The sequence below is a fragment of the Asterias amurensis genome, chromosome 9 (genome assembly GCF_032118995.1).
Source record: "Asterias amurensis chromosome 9, ASM3211899v1".
Classification (NCBI taxonomy): Eukaryota; Metazoa; Echinodermata; class Asteroidea; order Forcipulatida; family Asteriidae; genus Asterias; species Asterias amurensis.
This window is the reverse complement of record NC_092656.1, coordinates 3,881,473-3,894,341: the sequence shown is the minus strand read 5'-3', so window position 1 is coordinate 3,894,341 and position 12,869 is coordinate 3,881,473. Positions and strand designations below refer to the sequence as shown.

General features: G+C 39.3%; 1 protein-coding gene across 2 annotated transcripts; it reads right to left on the bottom strand.

The window, feature by feature from the left end:
* Positions 1–2,068: 2,068 nt before the first annotated feature.
* LOC139941491 (gamma-tubulin complex component 4-like) lies at positions 2,069–12,179 on the bottom strand. 2 transcript variants are annotated; one of them, XM_071938023.1, is made up of 14 exons: positions 12,025–12,179; positions 10,824–10,989; positions 10,313–10,416; positions 9,756–9,946; positions 8,829–9,018; positions 8,023–8,197; positions 6,762–6,886; positions 6,072–6,228; positions 5,612–5,728; positions 5,203–5,320; positions 4,477–4,654; positions 3,989–4,123; positions 3,149–3,265; positions 2,069–2,217 (listed from the first exon to the last, which is right to left on the bottom strand). In XM_071938023.1, the coding sequence occupies exons 1-14, from the start codon at positions 12,100–12,102 to the stop codon at positions 2,071–2,073; spliced, it is 1,998 nt and encodes a 665-aa protein (XP_071794124.1). In that variant the 5' UTR covers positions 12,103–12,179; the 3' UTR covers positions 2,069–2,070. The 2 variants fall into 2 exon arrangements, with proteins under 2 accessions (XP_071794124.1, XP_071794125.1); XM_071938024.1 differs by having other exon boundaries at positions 5,203–5,317.
* Positions 12,180–12,869: the final 690 nt, after the last annotated feature.

Sequence of the window (12,869 nt, the reverse complement as noted above, 5' to 3'; positions counted from 1 at the left end):
CGCGACTGACCAGGCTAGGATTCCAACCCATATTCCCAAGACCGCTCGTCCACTACACCCCATATGGAGCTGGAGACAAAGCCTAAGCCAAGAGAGCTAAAAGAGCCTACTATGAGAGTGCTTGCCTGTGATTTTGCCAAATAGTATAAATAAAGATTAATTCAATAATTTGAAAATGAATTTATCGTGAGGTGGCGAAAAGTGCTGTGGCCATTTTGGTCATTATATGATTGATTTGAATTGTAAAGATGGCTTATTTTACATCTCTATAGGACTTTTTCACATTAGAAAATTTACAGGCAATCTCTAAGAAAGGAAACCACTCATATTTCAATTTGATTAGAAAATCCTTTGGGAAGGTGAGACTCAAAGAAAAATAGAACGTTACACAAAGTCTTTTGTCTTGTTGATTCTTTATTATGCAGATATAGAAATTATGTGAGGTTTGTGGTAGCACCATATATAAATATCTTTCGAGAAGGGTTGGTTCTTAAAAGAACCAGTGGTGGACTACTCAACAGATATAGAAATATTTACAATGTATAAGAAATGATACATTATTTGATTTGTTAGTCCCCCAATGTCTTACTTTAAATCACAGAGTGGCAGCAGACACACTTTTGTAAATATTAACTGTTTGCGTAGTTCTGAACAAGCGCACATTTCCATGAACAATGGATTTACCTGGTAAGTCTGCTGCCACCTAGTGTTCCTAAAGGGCTCCAAGTTCAAGACTTTGTTTTCGCTCGTCCCCAGCGCCTTGCTTTAATCAAAGGCGCTGGGATGGGCAAACGTATCATGCACTGTCATTGGTTTAATAATGCACAGTCCCATCATGCATCACACTCACACTGCGCCACATTTCTATGCACTGCATACATGACGTACTTCCTGAACAAGAATCTGTGCAAGCGATTAGCCCATACCAGCGGTCCTGGATAGACTGGCCGCTGGGGCCGAGCGAAGACTTTGTTTTGCATTTATTTGTAATTCCCCAAGATATGAATCATTCCATTAGGCAGGGACCATTCCACTATTAAGTAACATAGGTCCTTTTCAAAACCATGACTTCAGTATTGAATTTGGCTACCTGTAATTTAGAAAAAAAATCACTTTTGGTACCAACCTTTAGACATGGGTCAAAAGGGGACAATTCACACGAAAAAGCCAAATGACAGCCATTTTGAACACAGCCTTACTTACTGTGTTTAGGATCTGTGAACAAATGCCAGAAAGCAAGTATTTCTCCATAGCCTTTGGAGGAGACCAAAATGTTATGCTCCCATTCTTTCAGTGTTGGGGAATTTTGTATATTATAAGAATAATTGAAATATGTACATTTTATACTAGTTTTTTTACATTTAATATCATACAACTATCAGTGTATAAAGGATGTATTTACAAACTTTATTTTTACATCTCATATTCCTTGTGGGAATGAATATGTTTGAAACTAAACTGTAAATAAAAGTTGAGCTAATTCACAAAATTTAACATTCATGTTAAGTGTTAAACTCCACTATTTTCTTCGGGGTTCACTTTTAGATGAGAACTCAAATAGACCATTAAGTTTAACTGGAGACTAGAAGGATAAAGACAGGCACTGGTTGTATAGCTCCAATGACCTAGTTGGATACAATGATTTTATTAGATAAACAAGCGGTGAAGTAAACGTTCCATACAGTTTTTGATTGGTCCGAGGTAATGTTTGTCAACTGCACTTTCGGTCTACTGCATAATGCTTGTACACTATTGTACATGTGCATGTAAGGTAGTTTTATATGTATACATGTATGTATAGTTTGACTGCTAATCTCCATGTAAAATGAGTGCCTGGTCAAAGGTTCATCCAGAGGATTCCGAGTAGGCTCATGGCAGGTTTCTGGCGTAATTCACAAGCCTAAAAAGTGTGACATCAGTTGTCCAGGCTATTCGATGGGTAAAATGTACTGTAGGATTCAACTGCAAATCTCCATGTAAAATGGATGCTAGGTAAAATGTGCATTTGTACAGAACCGGACATATGCATTTAAAAGGCTACCTTGTGTAGTTAGCTGGGTTGAACCATATTCATGTTGCTAGAGCCCCTTCTGCTTGGCTGTAGTATTTATTATAATCCAGTCTAAGAAGTAGTTGCGCCAAGTATGGGCTTGCTTGATGGTGGCTTCGTACACTTGACAGAATCTTGAAGAGCAGAGATGACTGCCGGTTAAAACCCTGTATGGAAATTATTTTCAAAATTATTACTAACTTTGCTGAGTAGAAAATATAAAATGTTGTTGTAAACTGCTTACCAACCAAAAGAACCTGTGCACATGTTCTTTCGGTTCTTTGGTATAAATGCAAACAAAAAACAGTTAGTCACCAGACAGTTTAACCCTAGCAGAAAAAGACTCTGCTAGGGTCGAAATGCCTGGCCACTTAAACATTAGGCCACTATCTCAATTCTGCATATGATACAATCAAATTGTAACAAATCTTGTGCACATGGTGTCGCATGAGTAGGGTGCCCTCGAGACTTACAGTCAAAAGGTTGGTTAATGGCCCATGCTTGAATCTTTTCTTAGATTTCCGAGGGTTCGTGTCTGTTGGCAAATGCTGACGAGGCCGGAGATGCAGTTGGTACCCTGTGCCGACACCGAATTCAACTGAAACTTTTATAGGTGACTTTTATTATTTTTAAACTTCAGTGTATGGTTGAGGACATTGGACACTATTGGTAATTACTCAAAATAATTAATAGCATAAAACCTCACTTGGTAACGAGTAATGGGGAGCTGTTTGTGGTATAAAACAATGTGAGAAACGGCTCCCTCTTAAGTAACGTGGTTTTCGAGTAAGAAGTAATTTTCCACGAATTTGATTTCGAGACCTCGGATTTAGAATTTGAGGTCTCAAAATCAAGCATCTGAAAGCACACAACTTCGTGTGACAAGGGTGTTTTTTCTTTCATTATTATCTCGCAACTTTGACAACCAATTGAGCTCAAATTTTCACAGGTTTATTATTTTATGCATATGTTGAGATACACCAAGTGAGAAGACTGGTCTTTGACAATACCAGTAGTGTCCAGTGTCTTCAACAACACAAATAGTTATTCTTTATCTCGATGCTGATTCATTCAAATTGAAGTAGTTTTGAATCCTACCTGTGATAATTTGTCCATTTGAGCCATTTCTCTCTCGGTCATACTAGCAGCATGTGTGATGAGTAAGATAGAGAATGCATGACACAGCTCCATGATCTCATTCAGACAGTGACTCACCTGTGAAAAGAAACAAGAAATTCAACTTTTAAAGGGTCTACGTACTTTGTCCTAACAAAAAACACAATATCCACAGATTTACATTAAACTTACATAGTTAGAAGATTATGATAGTAGAACGCTTCCCTTGAAATTTTACTTACTGAGGTGCAGTAGTTTTTGAGAAATGAGTAAAAGTAATAATTTTTGTCTCAGTTTTAGCATGTAAAAACGTATTAACCAGTTATGCTATGGTTTTGGTGTAATATCATAACTGGTTAAGGGGATTTTACATGCTAAAATAATTTTGGTCTCATGAGACCAAAATTATTTTGTGACTTGTTTTACTAGTTTCTCAAAAACTACACAACCTTAGTTAGTAATATTTGAAGGGAAGCTTACCACTATCATTATCTTCAAACCCTGTAAGTTTAATGTAAACTGTGGACATTTGAAAAAAGTACCCGAATCCTTTAAACTTGTTAACCCTTTAGAGAATGTTCATTTGTATGTAAACAAGATCAGGCAATGAAAGAGTTAAGAGAAAACCAAAACATCAGTGTTTTTAAAAATATCAATTTCTGAGGCATTTGACACGTTTGATTGTTTCTTGCTGGAAGATTTTGAAAACAAAAATAAAAAAATTCTTTAAAGGCATGTAAGTCATAACTAAGAGAATTAACGACTTTTAAAACTCATTTGAATTTATATCTCAAATAATATAGTGAGTACTTTTCTACATACCGGCTTCATAAGAAGAAAGCACTGGCCAAGAAGTGACGTCAAGAACTGATCATGAGCGAGACATACAGCTTCAAAATCTCTGGTATTGTTGATCTTGTCAATCAGCTGGGTGAACTGCGTTTCCAAGACATCAACCTGAAGGTACAAAAATACAAAACTTAAAGGTGAGGGAGTATCCCCAGGAATTACAAAAAAGCTTAAGCCGTTTGCTAGTTACTGCACACCACCCAAACATTTCGTATATTCTGGCTGGTAACCAATTTTTGCTTAATTGTTTGTGCTTAGCAAGTTTTTGTTTTATAGACTGCAAGCTATTTAAGAACATTTTTTTTGCTTCCAAGAAAACTCGGATTAAAGTAGTAGGAATATCATTCCTGGACATAGGAGAAGTAATGAGTGCAAGAATTTTTTTTGCCAAACACAACTCTGGGATCTGACTCCAAAGCACTTTGGAACCTTAACGGGCACAACACTTTCGCTAATCCTACCTGCAGATAGTACTGTAAGTTATCCACAAGGAACGCCATGTGGGATCGGAGACGCCATTTACTTGCATCTGATTGGTCTACGGGAGCGTGTTTACGTTGCATCTGAAGAGCCCAACACTGCTGTAGCTCCAGCTGGACACATTTGATGTTTAGCAAGAAACGGAACAGTGTGTTGTACCTGTTGATAAAATATGAAGAGGAAAAAAAACACGCTTTGGTAAAAACGAGCTGATAAAGTATTTCAGTTGACAAAGATTTTTTTAAATGTATTTATGGTTTGTAGAAATCAAATTCAGAAAGAAAGGTTCACAAAACATTCTTGACAACAAAATAAATTTGGCTGACAACGATACTGGGTTCTTATACAGCGCTTTATCACACGTGCTCAGTATTTTTTCTTGCAAGGTAGGTGGCACTACGTTTTGAAGTATGAGAATGGTTTACAAGGTGCTCTGACACAATATGCAGCCAATCGAATCAGAAACACTGGGGTGAACCCCTTCTTTTTACTGGGTCCTTTTACGTGCTTTACACAACACACAGAACTAATGGCTTTATATCCCATCCGAATGACGCAACAATAATGGTAAAGTGTCTTGCGTAAGGACATGAGTGTCACGACCAGGACTCGAAACCACACTCTGCTAAACATCAGAGCTCGAGTCCGTACTCTTATCCGATCGACCAAGCCACGCTACAGAGTAATGTTTTACAGGACACACTTACTTTTCCAGAGCCGCCTGATTGAAGACTGTATGTAGCGGCCATTGTACATTGTATGTCATTCCAAGGCAGTTCCAGCCGATGTCACCGCTGCCTTTAGATGGCTGTACAGGATCTCCTTCTGCAAAAACAAAACACAAAAACAGAATCAGTTTGGCTCATTAGTTTCTTTCTCTGCCTTTCACCTCGGAGGAACCCAGTTCATATCCCATCTCGGACCGGAGCCTTGCATGTGGATTTGGTTTGCGTGGGTTTTCCCCGTTCAGGTTTTTCTGAAACATCTTAATCTGAACATCTCTGGTCAACTTTGTTCAAACCAAAATTACTTAATTTACCGTCTTGGGTTTATTTACTTGATACTTAATCTTAAGGAGTCTTTGAATTTCAAGACTGTTGTAGAGGGATGGCTTACTTTTGCCACTAGCTTTTGTGGCTGGTTTGGTGGCGACTGTGAGATACACTTGGCTCAGGGATGTATCGTCTTCAAGAAGTACTTTATGAGCTGCCTGACGAAATGCCAGATTCACATCTGAAAGTAAAATAAACCCATTGTGAAGTTTGATGGTGAAAGACTGGTAGCTACTGCATATAAACAAAATTAACAGGAATCACAATTCTCAAAGAAAGAAAAAATAATAATTATTCTAAATCAACAGTCAATTTCAGATATGGATTCGTCTTCTATGTTTTTGTGTTTGTGTTTTGTTCCAGATTCTAACCATGATTAATGCTTTGAGTTTTGTTTGAAGATTGTGATCATCATTTAGCGGTGCACCTGTACCTTCATTTTGGATTACAATAATGGCGTCGCGCATAATTACTAAGAAAGGCGTTTCATTGTGGCATCCCTCATTTGGGTGTTTGAAACTTACCGTTTTCTGTTGTAGCAATTGGTGGCGTTTTCAACAAGTTCTGGACTTGATCAATGAAGGCGAGGAAGAGTTCCCCTCTCCCTAACAGGAAGAAGTCTTTCAGAGTGTTCAGCTGTCCCATGAGATGAGAATCTTCCACTACAAGCTTCCACAGGTGCTGTAAGAAGATGAAATATTTTCGATTCAACAAAAATTTGTAACAGAAATTTAAATCCTTCAACATTTTCCTTTTTTAAACCAGGAGATAAGTAGGCTTTGAAACCTTGCATGTTGAGAATATAATCTAGTGAGGTTTCTGAAGAAACCATGCATAAACCTCTCTACAAGTCGTCGTGGTTCTGAGAAGAACTGGGCCCAACTTCATTGCTCTACTAACTGTAAGCAAAGAATCAGCGCTTACGGAAGTAGGGAATTCCGTGCTTACCTCAAGCGTAATTCAATGGATAACAAAAATTTTGCCTGTGCGCGTGCGAACCTCACATTGCTAGGCAGTCTTCGCTTTAACAACTACAGCAGACATTCGTCACTTTCTCAGTAAGTGAAGAATGGCGGTCGTAAGCGCAGAATTTCGGCGGTGGGTAGAGCCATGAAATCGGGTCCTGGTGGTTTAATCAGTGTGCTCCTGAAAACGATCAGAGCACACAAATGAAAAAACATCAAGTTCTTCTTTATAAATATGTGAATAAATACCTCAGCTACACAAGCTCTGATTTCATCCACAGCATCACCAAAGTTCTTGATGGAGAAGTCTGGCTCCTGTCTGAGCTGATGGAATCTGCTGGCAAAGATGTCTTCTTTATCCCTCAAGACGGAATCTGGAAATTCATTAGTAGATACAGGTACATCAATATTAAATCTATTGAAGAGGTTTAGGGTTGGGGTTAGGGTAAAGAAAGATGAGAAAAATAAACATAGGGGTGTCAGAACGTAGGTGTGTAACCAAATAAGTCTCTACACGGCAATCAGTCCCTGCAGGCCGAAACTGTTTGATTTGTTTTGGGGCACATCATTTTTCTTATGGTAAAATCAAATCAACGATGTGCATTTGAACAGAGTTTAACATGCAATTTAAGTGTTTAATAAGGGTACCATTACAAAAGCACACGCACACACACAATAATATTGTCAAGTTAAATTGATGCCTTCCCCAGCACAATTCTCTGTGAGGTGACTCAATAAAGACATGTCACCACTCTCCGCTTACTGTGCAAGCCCTAAATTTAGCGAAGAATGCCTAGTATACAAATATTGACTGCTTCGAGTGCTATGGTTAAAACTATGACTCCCGAGGTGATCCCCGTAGCGTTCTGTTTTCCCGAGGCGAAGCCGAGGGAAAATAGAACGCTCCAGGGATCACCGAGGGAGTCATAGTTTTTAACCATTGCACGAGTAAAAGCAGTCAATATTTGTTTTATAACACCCCAAACATTTCTAAATACTGTACTATTATTATTAAGTTACAGACCTGAATGCTACAATCCACGAACGACGCGAATACAGATTGCAAACACTTTTGCTGAATGTGTTGCATGTCGTGTCGTGCAATCCGAAATGGTTACAGACTATTAATTTATCATACTCGTACACGCAACGGACGTCTGGGTACTGCAAGCCGTGTGCTAGTCTGTCGGACTAGCGCACGGCGCCATGTGCTAGTCTTCGGACTAGCGCATGGCAAACCGACGGCCGTCGTGTAGCAAAACTAAGACATGTCATGTGACGCGCTCTAAACCAATGAGCAGGCAGAATCTTTGCAAGGGGTGTTATAATAACCTAAAGTTCCCGCTAGCCAGTGAAATACACTTGAAGTAAAGTGGTATTCCCTGGTTCTGTAAGCACCGAATTCTTTGCTTACGATAAGCAGAGCCCTGCATATTTTGTAGCAATGAAGCCTTCCCCGGCACCAATCCCCAAAAAGTGACTCAATCAAGACTTGCCAACTCACACGCACCTGTATATTTAGTAGCGATGTTCTGTTTACGATTCTCAAACATCTGTACTGACTCTCCAACAAACAGAATCTTCTCTGCTATTCTGACTGGTAGATAGCTCGGTAACATCGCTGGCCTGATGGCAAAGTGGGTATAGATGGGTCGCTCAGGCAGGCGGCCATCTTCATTCAATTGCTACAAAGGATGGTACAGGTCATCAAGAGGGTCAACTCATCAGAAAATGTATATTTATAGAAAAGTGTGGGATATTCAAAAAACACTCAGTTACATTGATGTACTTTCACTTTAGATACTTGTTATATAAAGTCTGATTTCTAAAAGTTGTCTAGCCTGATTTTTGGCAAATGTAGATTTTCTTTCTGAACACATTCTTTACAGAAGATGTTGTTTCAAGTCAACAAACACCCAGAAATACTTTCCCGTAAGCCATGCATGAATTTTATTTTTTTCAAAATAGAAAAGATCACCGTAGTTCAGTGAGTGATTAGACTGCAGGACTTGCAACCACAATGTTTGAATCCTACCAAGCCAACCGCTGATTTCACAATGACTAGAATAAGTATTGTCGTCTAGTTATAGAGACACAGTTTCTTGATTTGTGCAATTTAAAATCATAGTCGCTAAACTATTGTTTGTATAAGAGAGATTGGATGTTGCCAGCTTTGATTTTTATCCCTTTGTGGGATTTGGCGAGTGCCCTTCACGGGAAGATCGTCTAGACAAACAAACAAAACAAACAAACAAACAAACAAACAAACAAACAAACAAACAAACAAACATGTATATTGTATCAGTAAGTTTTTACCATGACTTCTTTCATTTGCCTGCCAGTCACACCACCTATTCCCAAGTCATCGTCGTCATGCTGTCTCTCCACCTGGCTCGGTGCGGCTGACTCATGAATAAAGAACTCATTGTGTCTGTCTAGGAGTATGCCATGGAGAAGCCAGGTTGTGACTTGACGATACATCACACAGTGACATACAAACATGATCCTGTATGCACAAATCAAACCCAAATTGGACTGTTAATGGACCGATCCGGCCTATCAATCAAACTGTGCGCGGTCACCCATTTTGACCAATCACAGCAACGATTGTGGTCGGATAAACTCGGTCATGCGTGCGCGTATATTTTGCACGCGCGGCAGAATCATGCAGAATGTCATTCGGAGTATTCGCACAAGTGTCTTGTTCACAAGTGCGGTGGGCGGAGCTTAGTGGAAAGCCGGAACGGTCCATTGCCAAGCAAAATAACCCGGGAGTCCAATTGTTTGACTCTGCTTACCATTCTGCACTTATGGCACCTGTAAAGCATACTGGCCGTATGTGCAAATTTCCCTCGAAAGCAGAGCGATGAAATTGGTGAGAGTAACACTCACTTGGAGTTAAGGTTGTTTTCATCAATTTTACTGAAAATAATTTTGATGAGAGTTAAGAAAACACCAAATTTGGCCCAATTTCATAGAGCTGCCTAAGCAGAAAATATTGCTTAACAATTTTCTGCTAAGCAAAAATGGGCAGGATACCAGTCACAAATTTTACTTCTGACATAGTAGTTTGGCTGGTAACCTTATTCTGGTAAGCGTGCTTAGCTACTTAATGGGCCAAAGAAAGATTTTGGATAATTGTTGTTAAAAAAAAAACCATCACAGCAAAATACCTTGTAACAAAAAGGCTAACAACTTGCGTTTTACGAACAAATTCTTGCCATTATTCCTCTAGATACTTACTTTAGAAAGGTATCCTTGACCATTGGTTTACCGCAGTTACAATGATGGTGTATGATCTCCAGTATATGACCTCCATGCCCCCTCTGGTATCGGATTTTCTCCACCACCTCCCACAGGTCTGGGAAGAGCAGCTGGTAAGGTTCCAGAACCTCCTGTATATGACATGCAGTCAGGTGTGGGTCTGTGAGAATCTGTGGGTAGAAAAAACAACACCAAACTTCCACTCTTCACTTTTGGACTTTTCCACTCACTTCGGCAAGTACTAAAAAACTACAAAATTTATTGATACCTCACCAAGCAATGCCTCAAATTATATATACTAAAATTCTAATCTTTAATTTGCAAATAAACCATGTTATTCATTTTGTTGCATTTATGTAACCGTAGCTCTTTATACATGTAAATGGTGAAGGGAAGAAATTTTAGTAAACTATCTTGCTCAAGGACACATGTATCATGACCGGGATTCGAACCCACACTCCAATTACTTAAATACCAGAACTTGAATTAGATGCTCTACACCACTCAGTCATGACACCCTTAGGGGTTACACTCACCTCTTGTTCTAATTGAAGCAATGTTTTTCTATACGGATTGAGTACATCATCCAGACCAGAGCAGAAAGCTCGTAGGTACAGCCCATCTTTCAGTCTCAGGAGATCTTTTTTTTTTTAAATACAAACAATAATCAAAACATATTTTTGGTCTAATCCCTTTAGTCTATCTGTTTGTATAATTTCTGTTCTTGAATGTGATCTTTAGTTTACAAATGTTGAACCGATTATAAAATGTAACAAACTCAAACGCTGGTGAGCTCTGACTGCTGGGTGCCAACATCAATTCCCTAATATTGTGTTAACAACAGGCCCTGATCTTTGCTCTCGAAGGGGCATAACTTATCACCTCTGGAAAGGTGCACTTCTATGAGGAAAATTGAAGTTTGTATTGGAACTTTGCAAAGCAAAATCACAGAGCACCACAGCAATTGTTGTCAGTGCCTTGGGTTATATCTGGACCTGTGTTTAAATTGCCAGCATTGAAAAGTAGTTTTTTTCATTAAGTTCTCACCTTTTGGGGCCTCCTTTGGCAAGTTGGACTGTTCCAATGATTGACCGGGGGAGCTACCGTACTCCTTGATGAACGCTTTGAATCGTTTGTAGTGCGTTCCTAAAACACAAAGCCTGTTCAACACACAGACTTCACTGCTGTGGAGGAAAGGTAAATCTGGAACCACCTGTAATAAAAATCAACAATCCCGGGGAAATCAGGCCTGATACTTCACGGAGGCAACAAAGGCGAATGCCTCTGTTGCCCCTGGTCATTGCCTTGGTGCCCTTGAAATGCTCCAGTAGAAATTTACAATTTACTCATAGGGTGCCCTTTACTAAAGGAGAAAATGCCTTGGTGCCCTTGGCCTTTCAAAAACGAAGCATACAGGCCTGGAAAATAATAGGAGAGTTTAGGGGGAAGATAGTTGCGATAACGTAACCCTCCTGCCGACGGCTCCACGTCGGCAGGAGGGTTACATTATTATCGCAGGAGCTGTCGGCAGGAGGGTTATGTTATCGCAACTAGTAACTAGGGGAAAGACTGTTCGCCAAGTATCTATAATCTCTTATTACTTAGGCCCTACTTCTGATTTATGAGATAATTTATTTAATTTGAGACCCCATACCCTATCAATCATTCTTTCAAGTTACAATAGGCATATATCAAGCTCTTTCTTATAAACTTGGACACAGTTTTGGCATTTACTATTTTTTATGGGAGACTGTTCCAATCATTTATGATTCTCTGGGTGTGAAGAAGAAGTTTTGTCTACACCCAATGTTCTTGTTTAGACTCTAAACTCTAAATTAGAGTAGGTTTGTACAGCTTGTTTGTTTGTTTGTTTGTTAGTTTGTTTGAATGATCTTCCCATCAAGGGAACTCGGCAAACTCCCACGGGATATAAACACCAAGCTGGCAGCCAATCTCTCTCGATCTCATATAAACATTGTTTAATAATAATAGTAATATAAAAACGTCTATAACTCTGTGTTATGATTATGAATTACACAAATCAAGAAATTGTAATTCATTAATGAGAAGACGATACTTATTCTAGTCACTGTGAAATCAGCGGTTAGCTGGGGGATTCGAACCTACAACCTTGTGATTGCAAGTCTTGCAGTCTAACCACTTGACCACGGTGTAAAAAGAAGAACAACTCAAAAGCAAGCGGAAAAGAAAGTCTGAAAGTTGATCGCTATTTCATGCATTCTTTTACCTTTATGATCCCCTTTTCTCCCTCCACGAAAATACTTCCTGGATAACCCTCCAAGCATAGAAGCAACTCGTGCAACATTCTCCTTTTGGAGAACCGCAGTTTCTCTCTCAGAAACTTAAGAAATGCAAGATTTTCTCGAGTGATGATAGCGCCAAATTATTCACACAAGCATAAACAGCGCCCTCAAGAGAAACGTGTTTCCCAAAGTTGCGTTGTTGTTGTTTTTGTTGTTTGTTTGGGGATTCCCCTCATGATAATATCATGGATATGCGCCGTCACGCTTCGAGGTTCATGATTGCGGATAAAAGTAAAGGGACCAGTCAGGAGGAGGGGGGGGGGTACTATTATCCTATTTTGTCTTTATTTAAATAATTTTGCTAAGCAAAAAATAATACGGACACAACAGGCCTGAATGGACTATTTGGCTGGGAACCAGTTTTTGTTTAATTAGAAAGATGTATCTGTGCTTAGCAATTATTCATGCCATGCTTACACAATACAGGTTTTATGAAATCGTGCCCAGCAGTGCGGCGAAGCCTCAGACATAAAGAACCTTTATATATAGAAGAGTTTGCGGTAACACCATGTAATAACAATCTCTAAATGAGTTGGGGTGGTTCTGAAAAGAACCGTTGGGTTAAATCGACGTTTCGATCAGTATGCTCTGGTGATCAGAGCATACTGATCGAAACGTCGAGTTAACCCAACGGTTCTTTTCAGAACCACCCCAACTCATTTAGAGATTGTTATTACATGGTGTTACCGCAAACTCTTCTATATCTTATCTCCACCATGCAAAGTTTCAAGAACCTTTATGTCTGTGGGCGAAGCAAGTGCACACTTCT

Excerpts from the sequence above, each read along its gene's own strand:
- LOC139941491 (XM_071938023.1), bottom strand. The coding sequence starts at position 12,102 with ATGTTGCACGAGTTGCTTCTATGCTTGGAGGGTTATCCAGGAAGTATT. Across the intron at positions 10,990-12,024 it reads GAGAAAAGGGGATCATAAAG|GTGGTTCCAGATTTACCTTT; the intron begins GTAAAAGAATGC and ends TTTTTATTACAG. Across the intron at positions 6,229-6,761 it reads TCAGAGCTTGTGTAGCTGAG|CACCTGTGGAAGCTTGTAGT; the intron begins GTATTTATTCAC and ends ATCTTCTTACAG.